Source organism: Catharus ustulatus, chromosome 1 (assembly GCF_009819885.2).
Source record: "Catharus ustulatus isolate bCatUst1 chromosome 1, bCatUst1.pri.v2, whole genome shotgun sequence".
In the NCBI taxonomy this organism is placed as follows: domain Eukaryota; kingdom Metazoa; phylum Chordata; class Aves; order Passeriformes; family Turdidae; genus Catharus; species Catharus ustulatus.
Window position 1 is genome coordinate 21,887,945 of NC_046221.1, and position 23,561 is coordinate 21,911,505.

A 23,561-nucleotide genomic window follows, 5' to 3' on the forward strand; every position below is an offset into this window, starting at 1 on the left:
GGAAGAAAGATGCATTAAACAACCTACAGGCTTTAAATGGAAATAGAAAAATACATTTATTTACTCTACTTTCGTGGATAATGTATTCAGGTATCTCATCGGTGAGAATGATATAAATACCCAACAGTTTGGATTCCTCTCTCCAAACAGAGCTACACCCTTGTCTGGAAAGGACAATCCATCACAGGAAGTATGACACTAAATGTGCACCCTCAGTTGTTTGCAAGGATTGGGTAGTATTTTATGGAGGCATTGTAGCATTCACTTCATTAATGTGCCCAAATAACCAGTCATTGAGGGCTCAGTTTTTATAGTGGACATCATTTTTTTCTAAAGCTAATGCAATCAGTCACTGGTAACAGTTACTGTTTTAACCTGTTTTGTATATTACAGAGTGTCTCACCCCCCAACAATTATTTTGCCACTTCACAACTGGGAACCCAAAGATGAACCTACAAAAGAAGAAGAAGTTGGTCCTTTAGTAGAACACATCTATGAGGTAAAAATTATGTATGTTTCCACAGGACCTCATGCTACCCTCACTGAATTCCTGATGAACTTGGTTTATTGTCTTTATCTGTAGCTAGATAAAGCCACAAATGTAAATACGCTGACTTTAGCACATGACCCAAATTTAATCTGGGAATTCACAACCCCAATATCTGTTCATGTGAGTGAAGGAGATATTAGTTTATGCTAGGAGACTGTCTTAGATATTTAAGGGATTTATAAACATTTTGGGTGTTTGACAAGAATTAAAAACAGTCCTCAAAAGTTCCTTATAATCAATGTCAAATATCTGCTCGTTAGAAACTATGCATGCTGTGCACTGGAATAAGGGGTTTTTATGAAAAAAGTAATGTAGACATACATGTAACTTTTTATCTCAGAAAATGTTCTGTTGAAAGTAACTCTTAATGTTTGAACTACACATATTTTTACCTTGTATTTTTGTTGTTTTTTTCCTATGGGTGATTCATCAATTAAAAGAGTTCTGTTTAGTGAAAGGGCTTTGAGTAAACTACATGGAATATAAACCATCCTCTAGAATCTGATGGATGGCCTTTATTCTAGAGGGTAAAACAGAGGGCTTCATATATGGGTATAATTCACAAACTAGCACTCAAGAAAATATAAGCAACTGAGCTTAATCAGCAGTATAAGATTACAATTTGCATGACATACTAAAGAGTAGTGAATACAACTGTAAAGTACAAATTATTATTTGTGAATTCCTCATCTTAACACATTTCTCTAAACTGAAAAATACTTTAAAAATCATCTTCTCTCAAGTATTTGGGGTGTTATGAAACTGTATTTGTGACTTCAAATATATTAAAATAATTACAGTGATTAGTTACAGTTACTAAGGAAACCACTTACATGGTTTATATCAGCAAAGCATCAGAAAGGCCAAGCAGTCTCCCAGAAGATGTAAGGTTGAAAGAACTTTTTATTTAGTTGCAATTAAAGATCATTAGTCACAAAAATTCTGCCAATTTAAAGAAAGGAGGCTCTCACGTCTCTAGAAACTTTGTGTAAAGGTCCATGCTGTTCAGCTTTTTTAACTCTTCATGCCCAGTGACAACACATGTCCAGATTCCTGTTGTCATCACTTATTTTCAAACTGCAAACTGATACAAGGAAACTATTTTAATAGCCTAGATTTCTAAACTTCTATTATTTCTATCTTTGCTCATTTCCCCAGAAAATAGAATGTCTTTGCATATTAATTTAGGAAAACTAGTTCCTTCACTTCTTTTGAGGAATGTAGATTGAGAGTGTTGAAAATATAGTTCTTATCCAAAGAAACTAGTTTAAGTTCTAGATCTACCTTTTATTCTTTGCTCTGAAATGTGATTCTTCTGTCTTCTGAAGTTTTGGCTACTATTTTCAAGTATGATCTGTTAAGGTTCATTGTTCATATTTCTATGGGGTTTATTTGCTAGTGTGTTTTGGGTTGTGATTTTTAATGCTTTTTTAGATCATTTCAACTCTTCATATGTAGGAGGAAATGGGAAAAGGGATGGATTTCTCGAATACAGAATCAGACAGAAAAGACTGCTGTCCGGATTTGCCATTGGCTTTGTGACTAACATGGAGAGGTTCTTCTCTCCTACCTGCCACAGATTCTCCATCAATAAAGTGATGTTAATAATCTATACATCTTTCCATAAATACTTCAAGACTGTGTCCACTAAGAATTTGAAAATATTTGAGTGGTTGTTGCAGTGGGGTTTTTTTTGTTTACTTACTGACTTGGAAAGTACTGATCATATTTCTTTCTCAGCTGCACAATATAGGACCAAGTGCCATCAACAATACAGTTCTCCATGTTGGTTGGCCTGTGTCCAAAAGAGAAGAATTTCTTCTTTATATCCTTCACATTCAGACACATGGACCATTGCACTGTCAAACAAGCTCTCCTATTAATACAATGCAAATAAAGGTAAGTATTTTATTTCCATCCCTTTCTGCATTTTGATTGGGGTTTTTTGCCTGTACTTCACAATGAATGGAACTTTCTTGGGAATTTTTAACAGTCCAAGATCATTTTCCTGGGTAAGAGGCAAGGTATAGATAGCCTTTAACATTTCTAATGTGTGTGTTGGTGTTGCTCAGTATGTATTTGGTTTGTGTACTCTATATGAGGAGAAGGGTGTGCTCGATCCCGCTGTCAATGCTACCAACAGGGATTTTAAAAAGGTCCCTGTCCCAGTACCAGCCACTGAGGAGCACCACGTGTTGCTGGTCTCTAACTGGACATTAAGCCATTGACCACAATTCCTTGAGTGTCATCACACAACCCATTAATTATGCCCTGAATGCTCTGTCAGATCTGTGTCTTTCCAGCACAGAGACCAGGATGTCATCTGGGACTGTGGCAGATGCTTTCTCTAGGTGCAAGTAGATGATGTTGCTTGCTCTTCTCTTATCTGCCAACACTGTGATCCCACCACAGAAGGCCACTAAATCTGTCAGGCAAAATTGGCCTTTAGTGAAGCCATATTGGCTGTCACCAGTCGCCTCATTTTCGATGTGCCTTAGCATAGTTTCCAGAAAGATCTGCCCCATGACTGGGCTGGGCACAGAAGTGAGACTGACTGGCCTGCAGTTCTGCAGGTTTTCCTTTTTCACCCTTTTTAGAAATGGGGGTTTGGTTTCCCCTTCTCCAGTCACTGAGAACTTCACCAGACTGCCACAAGTTTTCAGATATGTATAGTGGCTTAGCCAGTTCTATCAGCCAGTTCCCTGAGGTCCCATGGATGCATCTCATCAAGGCTCATGGACATGTGCACCTCCAGATCCTTTAGATATTCTCAAATCTGACCTCCTACAGCAGGCAGTTCTTCATTTCCCTTCCATGATTTGGGCAGTGTGCCTGGAGCATTTGCCAGTGAAGACTGAGGCAAAAAAGCCATTGAGTACCTCAGCCTTCTCAACATCCTGGGTAACCAGGTCTCCAGTTTCCTTCAGGCGAGAATGTATACTTTTCTTCATCATCCTTTGAGTATCCATAGAAACTTTTCATATCGTTTTTAACATCCCTGGCTGTATTTAATTCTCTTAGGGCTTGAGCTTTCCTAACCCGATCCCTGGCTGTTTGGACAATTTCCTGTTTTGAAATCTATGTTTGTGATGGCAGATCCCCTCAAAAGAGCTTGGTTTGGCTCAAAGTCAGAAGATTAAGCAAAACACAGCTCTACATATTATCCCATCAAAAACAAGGTATCCAATTTATTAAGCATGACTGATTCCAGACATTTCTGGAGTAAACAACAACACTTCTCAAGTTTAAGCAGTAGCCTGTTAAGCATCTTTCAGGGAGAGCTGCATTCCAAGTGCTAAAAATGCTCTGCATCTTTTGCATACCAGAAGGAGTTTGAGTTCAATATATTCAATGAAAGGGAAGACAACTTTCTAGTGATGAGGAGTGTTCACAACCTAAGGAGCTACAAGTCAAGTCTTCAGCTTAAACAGACAGAACTACAATACATACTTTAAAAGAATAAGGAAAAATTGATGTCTACCAAATACAGTATAGCTAGAGTTTTGTGTTTCACCCAGGAAACCAAAGAGGCATTGGAATTCTACTCTTTTTTTAGTTTCTTTAGGGAAAGAAAAAGCAAATGAGTGACAGGGAACAGAAGATTGAAAATGTCTGTTCATTTTATACCCAAAGCACAGTAAGATTTGAGAGAGGGAATGTTTTTCTGCATATCTTTTCCACCTGATTTTCACCTCTTTCACAAAAGTGGTGAGGAGGAAGAAGCTAAGGTGCTGCATTTGTACTTGCAAGCCTAACTTCTCAAACTCACTAAGATCAGGTTGCAAGTATGTGAAAAGGAGTCCAGTGTCCTCCCACCCTACCCACTGTGTTCTGTTTAAGGCTGCATTAAGAAGCTGGGTAGAATACTGCCACAGTTCTTACTGCCATTTTCAAGCAATTTGTATTTTTTATTTAATTTTTTTTGTTTGCTCTTCCTTCTTCTGTTTGATAATGATTGCATCTGTTACATAAAAGGGACTGAATTCTTGTAAAGCTTGTAAGAAACTTTCCCGTAATAGTGGTCCATCTGTTGTGGCAGAATATGGCTTTAGATGCACAGTCATTATGGCAAGAAATTAAATATCCTTTCCTTATTTTAGTTTTTCAAAGCATTGAACAGCCTGAATACATAAATCAGGTTTCAAGTATGTAATGCTTATCTATTGCCTCAGATGGCAAGAGGATGCAGAGACAGGCTTCTTCAAGTTTATATAAACAACAAGATGCTTAGCTCAAATTTCCAAATAAGGCTAAGGACATTAAATGCCTGACTTCTCTTGGATATCCGAACCTACCTCTCTTAGGGCACTGCAGCATTTCCCCTTTGAAATTACTCAGATTGTTCTGTTTCAATCAAAGCAGTGTATTCCTCCCCACTGCTGGATTTCTTGTCTTGTAAAAACATTTTCTTTGGGCTTTATTGTCTAGTCCACAAAGATAAGTCACACATATGCACACATGGGAAGACTTGTTTAGGGACTTTTCTGTAGCTTATCTTTCTATGAAGGCAGTGAGGAATGTGAAAGGATGATAAAATTATGAATCTTGAAAAAGATGTAAAAAGGAGCAAAAGTACTCATCAAAGATACAGAAGGAATTCAATGCAGAAGGACTCAGAACGCAATACACTAGGACACTTCAATCTAGAAAAGAGGTGATTATGCACAAATATGATCCTCAAAATGAGTAGTGGCAGGAAGAGTGTGGGTGTGGATTGACTGTTCTCTGCCTCTTCCTGCACAGGAACTGGAACATCTAATGAAGCCTGGAGACCCAGACTCAAAACAAGCAAAAGGAAATGATGGTTCATGGTGGCAGGTCTCAGGTGTCTGGAACTTGTGGCCAAAGGGAAAGAGTCAGGGTTTAAAGTTTGCATGATTCTAAGAGGAAAGTAAACAAATTCCCAAAAGAGAAGTCCAGTGAAGATTAGTAAATGAACAAAAACTTCATCTAGATAAGGAAGTCCCTGATCTGAAAACATTCAGAAGCTGAAAGTTATTAGAAGAGAATTGTGTATGCATGCTCCATTTTTACTTCCTTCTTACTGTTCCTAAAGTGAGCTGTGAAAAAAAGAGGGCTCAGTTAGAGTGCCTTCTAGCTTGAGACATTATTCCTGATGACTTGTTTTTTTTCTCCCAGACTGATGGCAAAAAGCATCTTTATGAAACCTGTACCTATAAATACCACTCTCACAGAATATACAGACACACATGGCACATTCTCAATGCCTGAGCTCTGCAGTATCATGAGTGAGACATCTGTCAGGGAAGCAGTGAAATAACAGTAAAAATCCACCACATGTATAAAGGCACATCCACCAAAATGAGTGGCAAGAGCTAACCCCTTCCAGAGGCACTGTCTCCTCATACTGCAAAACTGTTACTGCTTTGTTTAGGGCTTGGTCTTGGGACAAAGTAATACCATCCAATGCATTGCTCTTGAATGGTCACCAACCCATCTTGTATTATTATGTGTCTAATCTAATAATATTATTATATATTCATTATATATTATCTATTGAATATAATGTATATACTATTAAAATATGTATATATTATATTATATTATATTATATTATATTATATTATATTATATTATATTGTAACATAGAATAATGTGTATAATCTTTGTGTGAAAAAGTCCTCTTCCAGAGCATTTCTGATGGAGTTACACAATGCAGCAAAGGCTATTGCCTGACTAGAAAACAAAAAAAGGGGCTTTGAAATAAGAAGTGAGGAACTGGAGAGGTCTGGAAACCTGCTCAAAGTAATAATGCTCAGGAGAAGAAAGCAGTACAGTTTTCCATGGTGGGGAAACCGATACAGTCCACTGTAGTTAAAGGAAGGGAGTGATCCTCTAAGATAAAATATAGTGTGCTAAATATGTGGCATGTAAAATCGCTACAGAGACAGATTGTATAGTTGAGCATTTCCATGTGACCAGCTAAAGAAGGATAAAATAGTATCTTTAACCTGGACATCTAGGCCACTGGACAAATTCTGCTTTTAAATGGTTGCAGGAGACACATGTGTTTTCTCTAAACCTCAGAGAGCTGGTTTTGAACCTTTGCTGTAACAATTCACTACTAAGATGCTAACACTCTATGAAAAAAGAAAACTGTAAATATGAAAATCCTCTGGTATTCAAATGGATCTACAAATATATTCATTATGATCATATATTGAGGGCTTCTTTGCAGGCATACAACTATATTGTGGGGGGTTTTTAAATTTTTCTTAATTAAAGAAGTCTATATCCTGGTGAAAGAATTCTGAAAGGAGAGTTTGCACATGTTGCCACATTGAGAGGGAGAGATTTACTAGCTACTTTAGTGTTCCCTTATTGCAAATAGACAATGCTAACCTCATGAAGCAACAGAAAAAAAAGAAAAAAGAGGATTCTTATTTTTATGGGTTTTCAGCTGTTAATGGATTATAGTATCCTTCACTTTGTAGGATGCTTTTGATTGAGATCTCAGACAATGTCAAATATTTATTTTCTGTTTATAGCATTATAATTTTAATCAGATAAATGACACAAATTTTACAAAGTACTACACAGCATTAGTGTATGGAAGGCTCTGTGTGTTTATAGGTATTGTCTTCCCTTTAGTGCTACAACATTTATTACAATTGCAAACATTTTCTTTAGGAATTTGTTTAAGATATTTTGCGTTCAGAGGTTAAAGGAACTGATAAGAAGGATCTCATGTAGTGCTTTATAGTCTGCGGTCTTTAAGGAATACCTTTGGCTATGTTTAGTTGAGTTCCCATTGAGACCTTATTGTAAACTTCCATGTGTATTTTATTGTGATTTTACATAATTGGATTGTCATGAATTAAGATTTTTCTTTCCTTCTGTAGTAGTTGGCTCTAGGAGTTATTTGAGGCTTCATAAAAGAAGCCATAAATGCCCTATATAGAAATTCAAGACAAACTGCCAACAAAAGGTAGTTTTCAACTGGAGAATAAAAATCTGTAAATATAAAGCTGAAGAGAATGCATTTTAATGTGAGTTTAAAAACTAAGAAGCTGTTGCATTATACAAAGTTGAGCTGTCACCAAAACAAATCTGTAACGCATTTGATATACAATCAAAAATTGTGTTGTTTGAAGTCAGACTTCCTTCTGTTTCTACTGGTAAAATCATTATATTTCAGTAGGCAGATTATGATCTGAACTAATGACTAAACTACTGTTCAACAACTCTGAATTTATCCTGTTTTGTATATATCAGAATTTGCTGCCAAGAGTCTAACAAAATTAAGTAAAGCAACAAAATTGGCACCAGTAAAAAGTGCTGGAAAATCTACTGTAATTCCTATAACTGGGCAATATTTTGCTGTGCTATTACTCATCATGATCCTAGTCGAAGACAAAGTATTCTCATGATAGTGCTGTTCAATTGTAAAACCAGTGTTAATCCAAAATTCAAGACCTCTGAGACAGGAACAAATCTGTTAGAATCGTTCTATGTGTATGTCATTACCATTCTCATTTCTTTTTTTGCAGTTTGCTGTTCCACAAGACACTCCTGAACTTGCTGCTTTTTTATACAATTCCACAATTTCTCATTACATCAGGAGAAGGGATGTTGCAGTGGCAGAACCTCACAGGAAAAACTCTGCAAAAATATTGGTGAGCTATCTAAGAGCTATATACTGGGTCAGTGCAGGGAAACGTGAGACTCTACAGTACCACAGGCAAGGCAAATGGGACAGGTCACTGTATTTTTAATAATCCAGACAATGCTGGAGCAATAGCAATGCTGTCTCTCCTAGGAAAATATTTCTGATTAGACAGATTATACCTGAGTATTAGGACTTGGCTGTATTTTCAGAAATTTTTTTCCACTCCTGAATTCAAAGCGCCACCCTTAGCATACTTCAGCACTGTAGGTGTCAGCTGCCCTTGCCTAAAGGCAATGTGCAAACTCAGTGACCTTGAGATCAGTCAAGGGATTCACGGTCAGTGTATTCTGTCTATTTTTATGAGCCTTGGGCAGAGTTTCTTTCATGCTATCCAGTGTCTTATTAAACTGTTTACTGCAAACTCATGCTTGAATTCCTTGACCTCACTAGAATTTGGAAGCAAAGAACCTCACAAACTTAAGTCTTCTGGAATAATAGAATAATTATTGTTTCTGAAAGTTAATTTGGCAATTTTTATAACAGGAAGAAGATAGAATCTGAAAGTAATGAAAACGATAACATTATTAAGAACAAAATCAACATTAACCCATTTTAAACAATAATCACTGTTGATTCCTCTGCCATTCTTTCTTCAACCAAATACCCTAGGAAGAATCTGATTCCACTGTGTCTGAAGGAAAAATGCCAGGACTTTCAGAGACATGCCAGTCAATATCACAGAACATTTAATCCATTCCTTAGTGATATCTTAATTTTTAGCCATCTTTCTGAGTGACTGCAGCAACTGGAAGGGGTTAACAAAGTTCTGAAGTATGCACTGTGTTTGCAACTTAAAATATGAAGCAGAGAATTTTCATCTGCTTGATGTAGATGGATCAAACATATTTAGTGGGGTACTCAGTAATAGGAAATTGGCACTTTGATGAGAAGTCTTCTAGTAAAATATGCTTTTGATCAGCACAAATTAGGATAGGATTGGGAGCAGTGCATACCACTGGATATATAGCAAGATTTTTCCAGTGTAAGTAAAGAAAAGCAGTGTCATTAGTTCAGTTAGAAAATGTCCCAGTTCTGGGTTCCTTCAGCATTAGTTTCTCTGATGCATGATTTTTTTTTTTTATTTGACATATTGGAAGTATACATGGAAAATGAATGATTGGCCAAAGATAATTATTTGTTAAAATTGTAATTTTTAAAAGAAATTTTAAGTTATTTTCATCAAAGCATTTTTGCAGAGAGACAAATTGTTCTGAGAACCTCTTATTCTATTTATACTGTTGATTAAACATTTGGTTTCTTTTCCATTAGTTCCAATGTTACATTGTTCTGAAAATCACTACAGGTTAAATGCATTACTAAGAAAAACAGAAATATGTGTTCAGGTCCTAAAATGTCAGCCAAAAGTAGACTTTTTTGCATACTAATGATTTATTTTGCTAATGTGTGTTTTTGGCCGCTATGATTAATGAAAACAAGTCTTCTCCTTCCTGCAAAATAAATAAATCTATTGGAGGATGTTTAAAGCCAAATAAACAGATACTTTAAAATATTAATTTAGAAAAAAAGTTTATAGTTGCAAGTTCCAGGGTTTAAAATTTCATTTTCAGGCAGATATAGAAAGCAGAAATTAAGCATACAGCTTCTGCTTATCCTCCAGTAAGACAGAGATTTGTGGGGAAAGCTGTCTATAAAGATACAGGATTCCTTAAGGGTGTTTTCAGATCTGTTACATGCATCATCATCTAATTTCCTGAAGATTGGGTATTGGTAGTGCATTCTCACTCTCACAAGGGAATGTACTTACTTGCAAAGACTTAGCTTTGCTTTTGAGGTCACAAGGCCTTCTGTCATGGGAGGGATTCTCTGCTTTGTTATAAAAATAGGAATCAATTAAAACCTCAGCCTTCCCCTGAGTCAAATAAAACTTTAGATAAAACCCATTTGTATATACATTTTTTTTTCCACAAACATTTAATCATTTTTTATGAGATTTCCTTTTTATGCCGTAAACAACCACATAATTTCTGTGGTTACCCCATGAGACTCTGTTCATTCCCTTCAATGGCTTCCAGTCAGCTTTTAACCTTTAGTGTGACATTCTTCTGGCAGACTTTAGGAGTGTATAGTTTTGAGTTGCAATACTTGGCTTTTGCCTTCAGCCTTGTGTATGAGCCAGGATCACTGCTCATCAGGAATGTTTCACAGACAATAAGTCTCAAGTAAAGCAACTAATGAATCTCAGCAAATGTTCTGGCTGCTATGATGTAAATTTCAGTGGGAAAACCAGGAGAGTTAGAAAAGGGGAAAAATTAGGAATCTAAATAAACACTTAATGCACAGAGAACAGGGAAAAAAAGTATTGAAATCATAAAATGATTGATTGGTGAGGAAAAAGCACATGCTTCAAAGGATAGGTAACTGCCTGGACATTTTAAGAGTTCTTCAGAGGAGACACTGTTGAAAATTATTACTTTTATTTTCTTTACTATAGATAGGTGTTTATATTCATTCGTGATTCAAAAAGAATCTGTTCCTTGGTTTAGAGTTATCACAATGACTCATGGGGTATCTCATGTATATTAGATGAAATTACTGATTTCAGACTATTTAGCTCTTTAGGGAAAAGTTGATTTGTTTCTGCTTATTTATAGCATTTGAAAATTAGGTTTTTTCAAAGCATAAATATGACTTCCCTTTATTTTTTGTTCAGAACTGTACAAATGTGAAGTGTGTCTTAATTTCGTGCACTGTGGGACAGCTGGAAAGAGGAAAGAGTGCTGCACTAAAAATCAGATCCCGGCTCTGGGCACAAACATTCCTGGAGGTAATGCACACAAACATCTCTCTCTATACACACATAAAAATATATTTTATTTGACCAGATATTTAAAAATAAAAATTATTAAATTAAATGGGGAAAATGTAAATACTTTTTCTTACCACTTTCTTTGAAGATAACATCTCACTGGTTCCTGTCCAGGTTGTTTGGATGCTGCTTACTTTTCTTTTTTTTGCTATCACTCCTTCTTAAATTTATGTCTTGAGTCCTACTTAAAGATTCCAAGACTATTTTTAAGTACCTTTTCTGGTTTTGTTTTTGCTTTCCTGGACTGGCCCAAATGTTCTGCATTTATAACCTCTTTCCCAATTGAAGGTTTTTCTTGGAGCAAAACAGTGTATCATGTACACGATGTCCAGCTTAAAAATTCATTGTTATTCATTCTCTATTAACCTTGGGAAGAGTAGTATGCATCAAGCTCATATAATACATGACAGGCATGTAGCGGCAATCTGTCTTACTACTAAAAGAAGGGGCAGTGTAGATGATGGAAAAAAATAAAACTTCTCTTTGCAAATTCTTGCATTTTCAACTTCTGCTCTCAGGATTATATTCACATCCATAAAGGGATCTGTTGGAGTGAGTGCACTGGAGGACCACAATGATAAATATAGGTGAAGAAAGGCTGAGAGAGCTGGGGCTGTTCAGCCTGGAGAAGAGAAGCCTGGAGGAAGAGCTTATAGCACCTTCCAGGACCTAAAGGGGTCTTCTGAGAAAGATGTGGGAGCAAATCTTTTAGCAGAGCATGTTGCGATCAGACAAGGGGTAGTGGTTTTCAACTACAAGAAGACCTATTTAGATTAGATGCAAGAAAGGAGTTTTTCACAATGAGGGAAGTGAAATGCTGGAACAGGTTGCCCAGATAGGTACCATCCCTGGAAACATTCAAGGTCAGATTGGACAGGGCTCTGAGCAGCCTGGACTAATTGAATGTCCAGGCTTATGACAGATGGCTTTTAAAGTTCCCTTCTTATCCAAACTATTCTATGATTTTGTAAGGCAGAGGGATTTTACTGTGAGCTGTTACCTCACAGGTGGCTGTTTGTCTATATTTACTATTGTCATACCTTTAACACTGGAAAATGCACTGAGAAATTTATAATTCCATTTGCTGTTTCTCAGAAACAGTAATTTCACGATTATAAGCCGCACCTGATTATAAGCCCCATGTTACAATACAGGGTGTGATAAAAGGTATCTATTCTATCACCACCTGTTGAGGGTGGGGGTGGTGATCCTAAACTCTGTGGGAGATATTCTGCTAATGCGCCATCCATTGAAACCAGACCAGGCATTGTTATTTATCTTTTCACAACCCATCCTTCCTTCAGAGAGTCATTTTCTGCTAATGGCCCATTGAGTCCCACTGTGTGACTGATAAAATGACAGTAATTTCACGACTATAAGGCGCACCCTTTTGACTAAAATTTTCCCCCAAACCCGGAAGTGCGCCTTATAGTCTGGTGCACCTTATCTGATGTGCAAAGTTCAGAAATTTGCCTAACCAGAAGTGAGAGCTGTGAGCCACGGGGGAAGCCAGCAGGGCCATGGCTGCCAGGTGGAGGCGGGGTGGAGCAGCGGCGGGCACGCCCCAGCCCTGTGGAGGTGGGACGGCCCCTCTACAGGCACCCCCCGGCCCCGTGGAGGCAGGATGGCCCCTCCAGAGGCATACCTTGGCGCCGTGGAGGGAGCACGGAGCAGCGGTGGGCATGCCCCCGCCCGGAGAGGTGGCACAGAGGGGCGGTGGGCATGCCCCGGCCCTGCCGGGTACAGGCGGGCCTGGGTGCTGTGGCACCGCTCCCGCCAGGTACAGGCGGGCCCAGGGGCCCATGGCTGCCGGGTTGAGGCGGGGGCTCGGCCAGAAACCGCGCGGGGGGAGCTGGGGATGGAGCCTCGCTGCAAAAAAAAAGTGCACCTTATAGTCCGGTGCACCTTATCTGATCTACAAAGTTGTGAATTTTGCTGACTCCTGGGGGGTGCACCTTATAGTCCGGTGGGTCTTATGGTCATGAAATTACTGTACTTCATCCATTGGAAGTTGTTCCAGCCAGGGAGAAGAACCCAATATTTCTTACCAAAATAAAACAGAGGTTTTGGGACACTAAGGTAGCCCCTTTCTCCACTGGACTCCAGAGGAAAACAGGATTTCTCCACATCACCACTGGACCTTTAGAGGGAAACTGCACCTTCTACAGGAGCACTGCTCCAACTGAGCCACATCTGTCACTGCAGGAGGATGCAGCCACCATTTAATGGGACTGCTACCAACACCCTGCCTGACGGGGTGTCAGGTTGTACTCTGACTTGTCAGGGTTTGGAGTTTGTTTCTTTGTAGTACTGTATTTCTATTTTAATTTCCCTAGAAAAGAACTGTTATTCCTAATTCCCATATCTTTTCCCGAAAGCGCCTTGATTTCAAAATTATAATAATTTGGAAGGAGGGGGTTTACATTTTCCATTTCAAAGAAAGGCTCCTGCCTTTCTCAGCAGACACCTGTCCTCCAAACTAAAACAGCAACTTTTCGTTCTTTGTCCATATATAAGCTGCACCTGATTACAAGCCACACTTTGGGTTTGGACCAAAATTTTAGTCAAAATGGTGCAGCTTATAATTGTGAAATTACTGTACTTGCATCTCCTATCTTGATCAAACTGATTTATTATTCCCTTCTTTCTCAAGGAATTTAGAATTCTCCAGTCTTTCTATCTGGAATGCAAGATCCTTCCTCTGTTCCTTATAGCTGTGGGAGAAGAATTCTTTATATGCAGGGTACCTCTTACCCTAGCAAGAGAAGAATTGAGGATCTTCAGTTTAAAGCCTTAAATTAAGCTCATACCTTTTAAGTTAATTTCTCCCTTTCCTCAAATATGAAAGTAGACAAAAGAAATCCATCCTCTCTTGCTTTCCTGGATAAATGAGAGCAGATATGATAATACTTCCAGAAAGTTGAATGCCAGCTCAGTAGCTAACCATCTTTGCTCCAAATCCATAATGGATGCAAACTTTTGGGAGGTCATTGGTCTCTCTTGGTGTACAGGACTATGGCAGTGGTTATTTGAAGGGATGACTTGAACGATTTTTCTACCTATCTGTCAGGATGCTGGGTCAAATTCTGTGTTTCTTCTCCAAAAGCTGTTGTAGGACCATTAAGACTGAAGAGCACTTAACTTCTGCCCTCACTATCTGGCCTTCCTTGAAGAAAAGAGATTTCTGTCTCACTCAGTAACAAAGGACATCCTTTCAGATACTAAGTGGACTAATTCCTGATTTGTCAGTGCATTTTCTTTCTATGAACATTCAATTCCAAGAAACTTTCATATTATTTCTTCAGTTCCATTAACAAATAAAATGCTTTTAAGAGGAAGCATATTTAACAAATGTTAGATATGTCTAGATACTCTAGAATGAATGTACTGCCTTTAGGTTTGCTGAGTGAGTCATCTGCTAGTGCAAAAAAAGGCAAGGTCTGGTTCAAATTTAAACCCAAAAGCATGACAGCTTAGATGTCTCTTTGTCCTTTCAAATCTGGGAATTAGGATGGACATCATCTGGTGCAAGCTTTTGCAGAGGAGAGAAAATACCATGTAAATGTAAACATCTCTACAGCTATAGAAAAAACATATCTCTCGGGAAATAGAATGGGAATTTAATTCAATTTTTTTCCAATTCCATTAAGAGACTGCTGGACAAGGTCACACAGTTAGTCTCTGTTAAGGTCAGGTAAGAACTTCACTGCACTGGTTCTCTGTTCCTAACACACAGAGACAGGCAGAGAGGCAGAGATAGTATCTTTGACTGGAACAATGTGTGAGAATTTTGAGCACTGCAGTGGGCAAGCAATAACACAGAGGACGTTCATAATTTTATTCACCAAGCAGAAGATAAAGCTTCCTTAGCTCCTTTACTTACTGGGAACTGAGCCTGATGTACTCCAGATCCAGTCAAGTCTTTCTCCTCATCATTCTGCTGGTGAAATATAATTAACTCCATAACAGCCAAAAGAAGGTCTTGTGAAAAAATCCTGTGTGCAGATCTGTAGATGAAATTTCCAAGCTATTTGCAGCTATTTCAGTGGAAATTATTGGCACATTTAATTCAAGAGCAGTGGAACTCATTTTATGTAATTCTAGTAATTTGAAAGTTAGACGCCAAAGCCGATTGCTAAGTCTGTAGACAGTGACAAGACAAAGGGATGAAACATCTTCTTCAGAGGATGAAACATCTTCTCTGTCTGATCTGGATGGGAAGAAGGATCAAAGCTGGGCCTTGGGACGTGGGTGTGTGCAAACACACCAGGTAATTCCAGTGCTGCAGTCCCTTTAACTCCTCCTTGCTCCTCAATAGAGTCTGCTTGCTTTGCCTGCACCTCCCTTGACTCGGTGAGCTCCATGCAGAATGGAATGTTACACCATCCTGTGGGCAGGGACAAGGGTGAGTCCTCCTGTAGACTCACTGGGTGTAAGGACCTCATGAGAAACACTCCTACCAGAATATCTTCTGCTTACTCCACTGGCCTTAAATACCTTTGCTATCAAACAAGACTTTTTATGGGCTGTGATTTTACCTTTTCCCTGTAAACATTTCTGTGTCCTTTGAATAGTAACTTGCAAGTCTTGTTAAGAATCAGAAAAACTCCACTGAAAGCAAGAGAATTTTTTCCAAAGTAGAAAAAGGTAGTTCCCAGAGAACTGTTGCATCCCCCGTTTATGTCTAATTAACTGCCAGAATTACATGATCCCTATTTCACATGCAAACTTGGAGACAGTAAATAGTGTCCTAGGGTTTGGTTGTCTTCCACTCATCTCAGAACAGTCCCTTTTATCACAGCCCCTTTTAAAATTAACAGTTATACAGCCATCACCATAAAAGACTGTAGAACATACTTAGTTTCCTAAAAAGGGCATAATCTGCTCTTAGTAAGTCTGCAACTGTTGTTAACTATGCTGAAATCTGCAGAATCAAACTGAGAATAAAAATGCAATCAAATTAATCAGGATGAAATGATTGTGAAGCTCGAAGGACTGTTCAAGGGCCAAACTGAACCCCACTGTCATGCTTTTGTAAAGGAACTTAGGATAAAAGTCTCTAGAGAAGCATTGCAACTTCTTTTGCATATTGAGTTAATGTAAAAGTTTTCATATGCCAAAGAAATCAGAATAATGGTGACATACAACATTCCTCAACTGTTCTAATCTAAATGATGATTTGCAGAAGAAATTGTTTGTGCTTATTAAAGCTGAGAACACAGTGTCATGATGTATTTTCTTTTTTTAGATCTGCTAATGCAAACCTGAGAAGGATTTTATTGGAATTGATTGATTTATGCTAGGATGAAATAATTAATGTTTTCCATCAAAGTTATATGGGCCAACATGTGTATTTTGTTGCCACAGAAGACCTGTCATGTATTGAGTGACTCCTTCCTCTTTCACTTAGTTTAACTGACAACAGCTGACCCTTTTGTCTCTTGACAGTTGTAACCTGTCACCTTAAAACCCAAACTCCCATAACAAATAACAGTTAAGTGACGTGCAGTGATTAGACATGTTTGAATAAATAAAGCAGCCCAAATTTCCCAACTAGCCAACAAAGATAGAGACAGACATTGTGCAAAGGCCAAGAAGAATCACATACTTTTTTTGGATTAACGTCAAAGTCTAGCTGTAAATATGAACCCTCTAGTAAAGCTGACTTTTGGATTCAGACTTGCTGATCGGGCAAATAATAGCCTGGTTCATTCAAAACAGAAACAACCTTACATGGTTATGTTACGTTGTGTTCTGATGGAGCTCCATTATGACCCCTTTTGTATTGTATCATATTTTTGAGTCATCTGAGGGATACCCAAGGGGATCTGCTCCAGTAGTCTTTGAATGGATGGCTGCTTTTTAATATAAGACTCATAAGCTGTCTAGTAAAACATCTGTTTTGAAAATGCGTTTCTAAGTGATGAATGTGTATAATCATCTGATTTGTGACAACCTTCAGGCTCCAAGTTCTTTGGAACTTATAACATTGTGGGATATGAAACTCAGCGCATTCTTAGCTACTATTTCATTCTGTACCGAAAATGTCTCATTATGATACAAATCTTCTGGGAGAGCTAGGGGAGGCAGTAATGTGAAAAAATCACAGAGGATGTGTGAGGTTCCCCAAGAAGTTGGAAGTTTATTGTATTTTCTTTTAATTTTACTGAATATAATTATATTGTTTCTCCCTTGACTTTTTGACAGTTCCAGATATGTGAATTTGGCACTCCTGATTGCATGAACTTTAATAGTTAGAAGGGAGAAAGATGTAATTTTAATCAGAAAAAAACTGAAAAGCAAGAGAGGCACCACTGCATTTGGCTGCTCTCTTGGTACCCAAAGTCATATTTTGGCTTCTCTGTTAAATACTCATCATTTCAATGTTTCTGAATGTGCACTGATCCTGTTTCTTTTTTGATGCCTAAAAATGGGAATATATGCTTGCTGTATTAGCAGTGACGTGTACTGCAGCGCTCGTATCTTAACTGCCTGACCCTAGACTGGTATCCAAAACCTGAAACTAAATACCTAGGCTCTATCTTCAGCACATGGCGGAAATGAGATACTTCAGACTTGCATTAACCATCAGGCTGGTGCATGAGGGTATTCCTTATCAGGAGGATAGGCACTCAAATCAGGATTTAGTGGGAATACGTCCATCCTCTCTGAACACAGGATCCAAAAGTTGTTTAGAAGGTATTTATAGAAATAGTTGAAAGACTTTAAGAGGACTTGGTTTATTCCATATTAATTGCCAGAAGCAAGAGCTGGCAGTGCAGTGATTAGAGAATTCAGGACTGAAAGACACAAATTCAATTCGTACTCAGCTTGAGAAGCTCCCTATCCCCGCTTTATAAAATGATGGTGTTCCCTTCTGCTGAAGCTGCACCAAGGACATAAAAAGAAATTGAGAGATCTGGAAGGGTATTGAAAATGAGGAAGACCCTAAAGTTGTTGGTCTGGACCATCAACTACAAGTTCTCCCAGTCCTGGCATCCACCTTTGCCTTCATTCCCTGGAACCTGGAGCTGTCACCACTAGAGTGCATGTTCTAATTAGAAATTTTGTTGAGAATCTCTGTATTTTATTATTGGCCTGGTAATGCTTTTGTGATAAGGATTCAGTTCAGCTCCACAAAAGCCATTAGAAGAAGAGGCCATTCAGCTACACAAAAGCCATTAGAGGAAGAATGCAGATAGCCTGTGCAGTGGGGCCACACAGACTGCAGCACACTGTGTTGGCAGAGGCTTGGAGCTCAGAACAGAGATGAACTGGTGGAGGTGATATGAGACACCTGAGAGATCCTCTTGTATAAGCTCATTTATTTGTTCCCTTCCTCTAATCTTTACTATAGGAGTAATTATTTGATCTGTAAGTGAAATATGACCCCAGGGAACAATAATTTCTATCCTCAGCATCCTCCAGCACAGAACCTCTTTCTGTGTCCAGTGGAAAACATGTCAGTCAAGGGAAGATTGCTTAGTATTTTCAAAGAGTAACTCTGCAGCCAACCTAAGTTCCCTGTGTGTGGATGGACGTGGAGAAATAGAAAAATGAGTGAGAGAGGCATCTTGTTACCTCATTCATTGCCATATATAAGCCACATATGGAAACTTAAGTAGATTCTTTTAATTCAGACTTCGAATTAAAAGCCAAAAAATTGATGCACTGCCCTTCAAGACACATATAATAATAAAAGCGGAAGTAGTCAACAAAATTTTCAATTGCATCAAAAAAACTGTTGTTATTTGAAAAAACAAAATCAGTAAACCCAGAACTTTGGTTGTGGCCAAAAAATACTGTACTGGATTAATTGTTTATGTGGAATGAAGGCTAGAAAGAAAGAGACATTTACATGCAGCTGAACTAACTGGAGGTCTTTTGGGTGTGGGCTAGTTTTGTTTTCATTCAGTTTTATTTAAAATATTTTCAGTGTTAACAAGAGCAGAACATGAGACTTTTTCCTAGATGTGCTACAGTATAGGTAATGTTAGGTATATGAAGAAATAAACATCTTAGATTGATAACCATTATAATCTGTATATTGAAGGTCTTCCGGAATCACAACAAAACAGCTACCTCTATTATAACTTAAAATAGGCTGTTAAAATTAATGTAAAAAATACAATATGTGAAGTGTAGGACTATATGATAAAGAGAAGGATGTGTTGATTTTCAGAGTATTGTCTTTGGTCACAGCTTTATTTGGGTGACATATCCTCTTTCCACAAATAGCACAAATACTTTTTGACCATGTGTACAGAGTTCTGACCATGTGTACAGAGTCACGTGTACATTTTTAAGCAAATTATTAAGAAGAAGGTAGTTGTTTGAGCTCTACTCTCAGCATTTACGTAAGCTACTGTGTTGGCAGCAGTTCAGGTTTTGGGAGGTATTGGTCAAAGAAAGCAAGATAATGAATTCCCAAAGCATGTATTTAAAAGGTATTGCTTACCCTCCTGTCTTTAAAGTGTGCCAGACTCCAGCAGACACGAAGGGAAACAAATTTTAATCAAGCAGTGCCAATTGTTGCAACAGCACTGAACTCCATGTGCAAAAGTCATAAGTTCCTGGGTTGAAAATACCACCACAGCATGCAGCTTGCCATAGGGGAAGTATGTGCATTTCAGCTAGGGAGACTCCACTGGGCTACATCCAAGCAGAAAAAAAAAATAAATAAAAAAGATTTCCAAGACCCTGAACAATTCTCCATAGAGGCAATGGAGCAGAGTCATTCTGGGGACTGTCTCCAGTAGCTGAACTCTTCAAACCTGCAGAACAGCAATGACCTGCCAGTCTTTAAGCTGCTAAAGATTTTGTTCCTCCTACCCTCAGTCTAGCTCCCTAGGATCTAGATTTGTCCCTGCATTTCAGAGTGCTCTCTGACCAGGGTGCCCACATGCCTTAGAGATGCTTTGGGAGGATCAGCAGGTCTGTGCTCAAGCTTCCTGCAGAAAGCACCAGCATTCCACTGGAGCCTGGAGAACTGTCTTTCAAATTGTCAAAGATTTTCCGTCACTTCTCACTTTATTTCATTCTCAATTGTACCTAGGAAAACACTGCACTGAATATTTAATGGGAACACTTTCCTTCATTTCTGGCTGCTTTTTTGTCTTGCAACTTTTAAAGAAAACAAAGGCTTCGATTCAAGAATCTATTTATAAAACAAAAGCATATATAGAGAGAAAAGCTTTAATAAATACTTCATCAGGATCTGCCACCCACGCAAGACAGGGGATGACCATGTTTTGCCTGCTTCCCAGAATATTGCAAATTACTGTCTCAGCAATGAGCACAAGATCAGGTTCTGCTTGTTCTAACACAAGGGGAACCACAAAAAGCCAGTGTAGTTAGGGCTGGGCTCTCTAGTCTTGGTCATTAAGCACTGACACAAATACCAGATTCTTTCTTCTCCTTCCTCTGAGCCATGACTAAGTCCTCAGCTTGAATTTCAAACCACAAGTCCTGAAGCTTCCAGTAAATACTGAATATTTAAACATACACTGTTTAAAAAATGATATGGTAAAGAAATGCTGTGTCTTACAATTGGCTTGAGAATTATAAAAAAGGCTGTAGGAAAGACAGTTGCTTGTATCTCAAGTGTGTAAGTACAAGTAAGAATTTTGCTTGCAACCAATGTTGACTACAGTCATTGTTTTCAATCCTTTGCCACAAATACATAATTCTATCAATGCAAGAAAATACTCTATGGTCTTTCATAGTCTTCATTCCTGTATTTCAGCATTTCCAGGAGCCTAATCAAGGGTTGAGGCGAGTTGATAGCTGTGGTCACAACCCAAGCTTATTAACCCTAGCCAAGCATTAATCCACAGGAAGTACCCTCCTCTGATGTTCTTGTTGCTGATATAAGCTGAAAATGAGATAAGCCATTTATAGTAGGTGAAAGGTTTTATTTTTCCATTAGTGTTATGTTTCCTTTATAGGAGGTTTCAAGAGAGTCAATGCCTATACTGTACCTTAGCCAATCCTGCTGAATGTCTAATGTCTACTTCTTCAAGAATGCTCTCTCCATTGCAGATTATGTTTATAAATCATATAATCATATCCAGAATCCTGCTTAATATGAATTGCTTAGGATTGAAAATATAAGGCTTTTTTCAGGCTTTTTTTCTGAATGCACAGCCACAGAAACATGCTGACATTTTGTGTGAGGAGAAATCTAGTGCTGAAGAATAAAATATGAAGAATATCTTGAGTCTGGAAATGGAAAACCATTAATGCGATAAGGAAAAGTTATTTTTCTGAAGATCACCTCATAGATGATCAGCACCATGAAAGTGTATAAAACTACTTATTTGTCAAGTATATTTTTTCATTTCAGACACTACTGATAAAAATAGATAGATATTGATAGTTCCCTTTCATTTGATGCTATCTGTGTTAAGCAGCTGATTTGACTATCCCTGGGTAGTTGTTTGAGACAGATTTTTTAGTATTGCTCTTTCCTAGTATAAGTCCCAAGGAGAGGTTTTCTGATAATAATCATTCAGCTGCTCTCAATATTTTAAAAGAATAAAATTATGGCATAGCCAAATGAGTTCCAGAAGGCAATAAATGTGCTGGCTTTTTATCCCCCTCACCCTCATATTTGCAGAGAAAATTAGTTTTTTAAAAGAAGGCTGAATGGACAAGGCAAATACCAGAACTTCAAATACCCTAGAGCTCAGGAGAACACCCTTTACAGGGATCTGTTTGGAACAAGTCCATGGCAGATGATCCGGGAAATAAGAGAAGTCCAGAAGAAACTACTTATTCTCCAAGATCACCACCCTTTAAGCTTGAGAACTGTCCATCCTGACAAATGGAATTTTGCCATCTTAGTACAAATCAGACATACAAAGACGTGATAGGTTAAAGGTTGGACTCAATCATCTTGGAGGTTTTTTCCCAATCTTTATGATTCTGTGGTTCTGTGAAACATAAAAGAGGTGGAAGGAGAGTCAAATAAGGAATGTAGAGAGGGTCTTAGAATGCAGGGACAGAGTTGGGGAAGTGGAAGCCCACCAGCACCTGAGCCTAGCAAAGGGCATTAAGGGCATTAAGGAGGCTTCTATAAGTATATCAGCAGCCAAAAGAAGACTAAGGAAAATATGGGTCTTCTGCTGAACATAGAAAGGCTGAGTTACCCAGTGCCTCCATCCCTCCATCACTTTTGTCTTTACTGGGAAAATCTGCATGCAGTTATCCAAGGTCTCTGCAACCAGAGAGGAAACTTTCAGCTATCAACATTTTTCTTCAGAGAGATATCAGGATAGGGGAGCATTAAACAAATTGGAACATACAAAAGTTCAAGGAATCTGATAGAATACACATACAAGTCCCTGAGGGAGGAGCAATGAGAATATGACACCTTTCTCAATTATCTTTGAAAGTTCATGGTGACTGGGGAGAGTTCCTGAAAACTGCAGGAAAGCAAATGGTAACACCTGTCTTCAAGGAGGATTCAGAGAACTATAGGTCAGTCAGCCTTATTTCAATCCTTGAGAAGAGAAGGTGATAGAGGAAAAAACACAGAAGCAGACATCTCAAGGACAGGAAGATGATTGGAAGCTGTCAGCATGGATTTTAAAAAGGGATAGCATGCTTACCAGCCTAATAGCCTGATAATTTGCAGATGATAGTGAAGTGGAAGGAATGGTTGATACACCAATTGTTTGTACTGTCCTTCAGAAGAACTTCAACAGGCTGAAGATGTGAATTGGCAGGAATTCCATAAAGTAGGACAAAGGGAAATTCAAAGTGCTGTACAACAAGAGGAATAATCCCATGTGCCAGTACGTAGGATTATTCCAAACAACCAGCTGGAAGGCAGTGTTCTAGCATAGGATCTTGGAGACCTGTGGGATGCAAAGTTGAACATAAGCCCACTGTGTGTGCCCTTGCAGAAAAGAAAGTCAACAACCTCTTGGGCTGCATTAGGAAGAGCATTGCCAATAGGCCAAGGGAATTGATTCTTCCTCTGTACTCAGCACCAGTGAAACAGATCTGGAGTTCAGTCCTGGGCTCCCTGAGACAAGAGAGTCATGGACATACTGGAGCAAGTCCAGCTAAAAGCTACAATGATGATTAAGGGCTTGGAGTATTCGATATACCAGGAGAGGCTGAGAGAGCTGGGAATGTTCAGTCTGGAGAAGAGAAAGCTCAGGAGGATCTCATCAGCATATGTAAACATCTGATTGGAGGGAGTAAAGGACACACTGCAGGGTCTTCTCAGTATCAAGGAACAGGGAAGCAGCACAAATTGAAATACAGGAAATTCCATTTAAATATAAAAAGCCCCCCTTTTTACTTGGAGGGTAGTAAAAAACTGGAATAGGTTGCTTCTTGAGATTGTGGAGTTTCCTTTACATGTTCAAACCATAACTGGACATGGTCCTGAGCATACTAATTGATTCTACTGTGCCTCTGCTTGGAGCAAACAAATTCCAAATATGCTCTCCAATCACAGCAGTTCTGTGAAAACTTTCATT

The 23,561-nt window shown here is 38.5% G+C and overlaps 1 protein-coding gene across 1 annotated transcript in view; it reads left to right on the forward strand.

Moving 5' to 3' along the window:
• The first annotated feature begins 398 nt into the window (after positions 1–398).
• Positions 399–23,561, forward strand: part of LOC117005370 (integrin alpha-8-like) — a 37,939-nt gene continuing 14,776 nt past the window's right edge. Inside the window, exons 1-4 of the mRNA XM_033076951.2 lie at positions 399–499; positions 2,291–2,449; positions 8,062–8,187; positions 10,912–11,025. Of these exons, the coding sequence (XP_032932842.1) occupies positions 2,438–2,449; positions 8,062–8,187; positions 10,912–11,025 (252 nt within the window). The 5' untranslated portion in view covers positions 399–499; positions 2,291–2,437. The remainder of the gene's footprint in view (positions 500–2,290; positions 2,450–8,061; positions 8,188–10,911; positions 11,026–23,561) is intronic.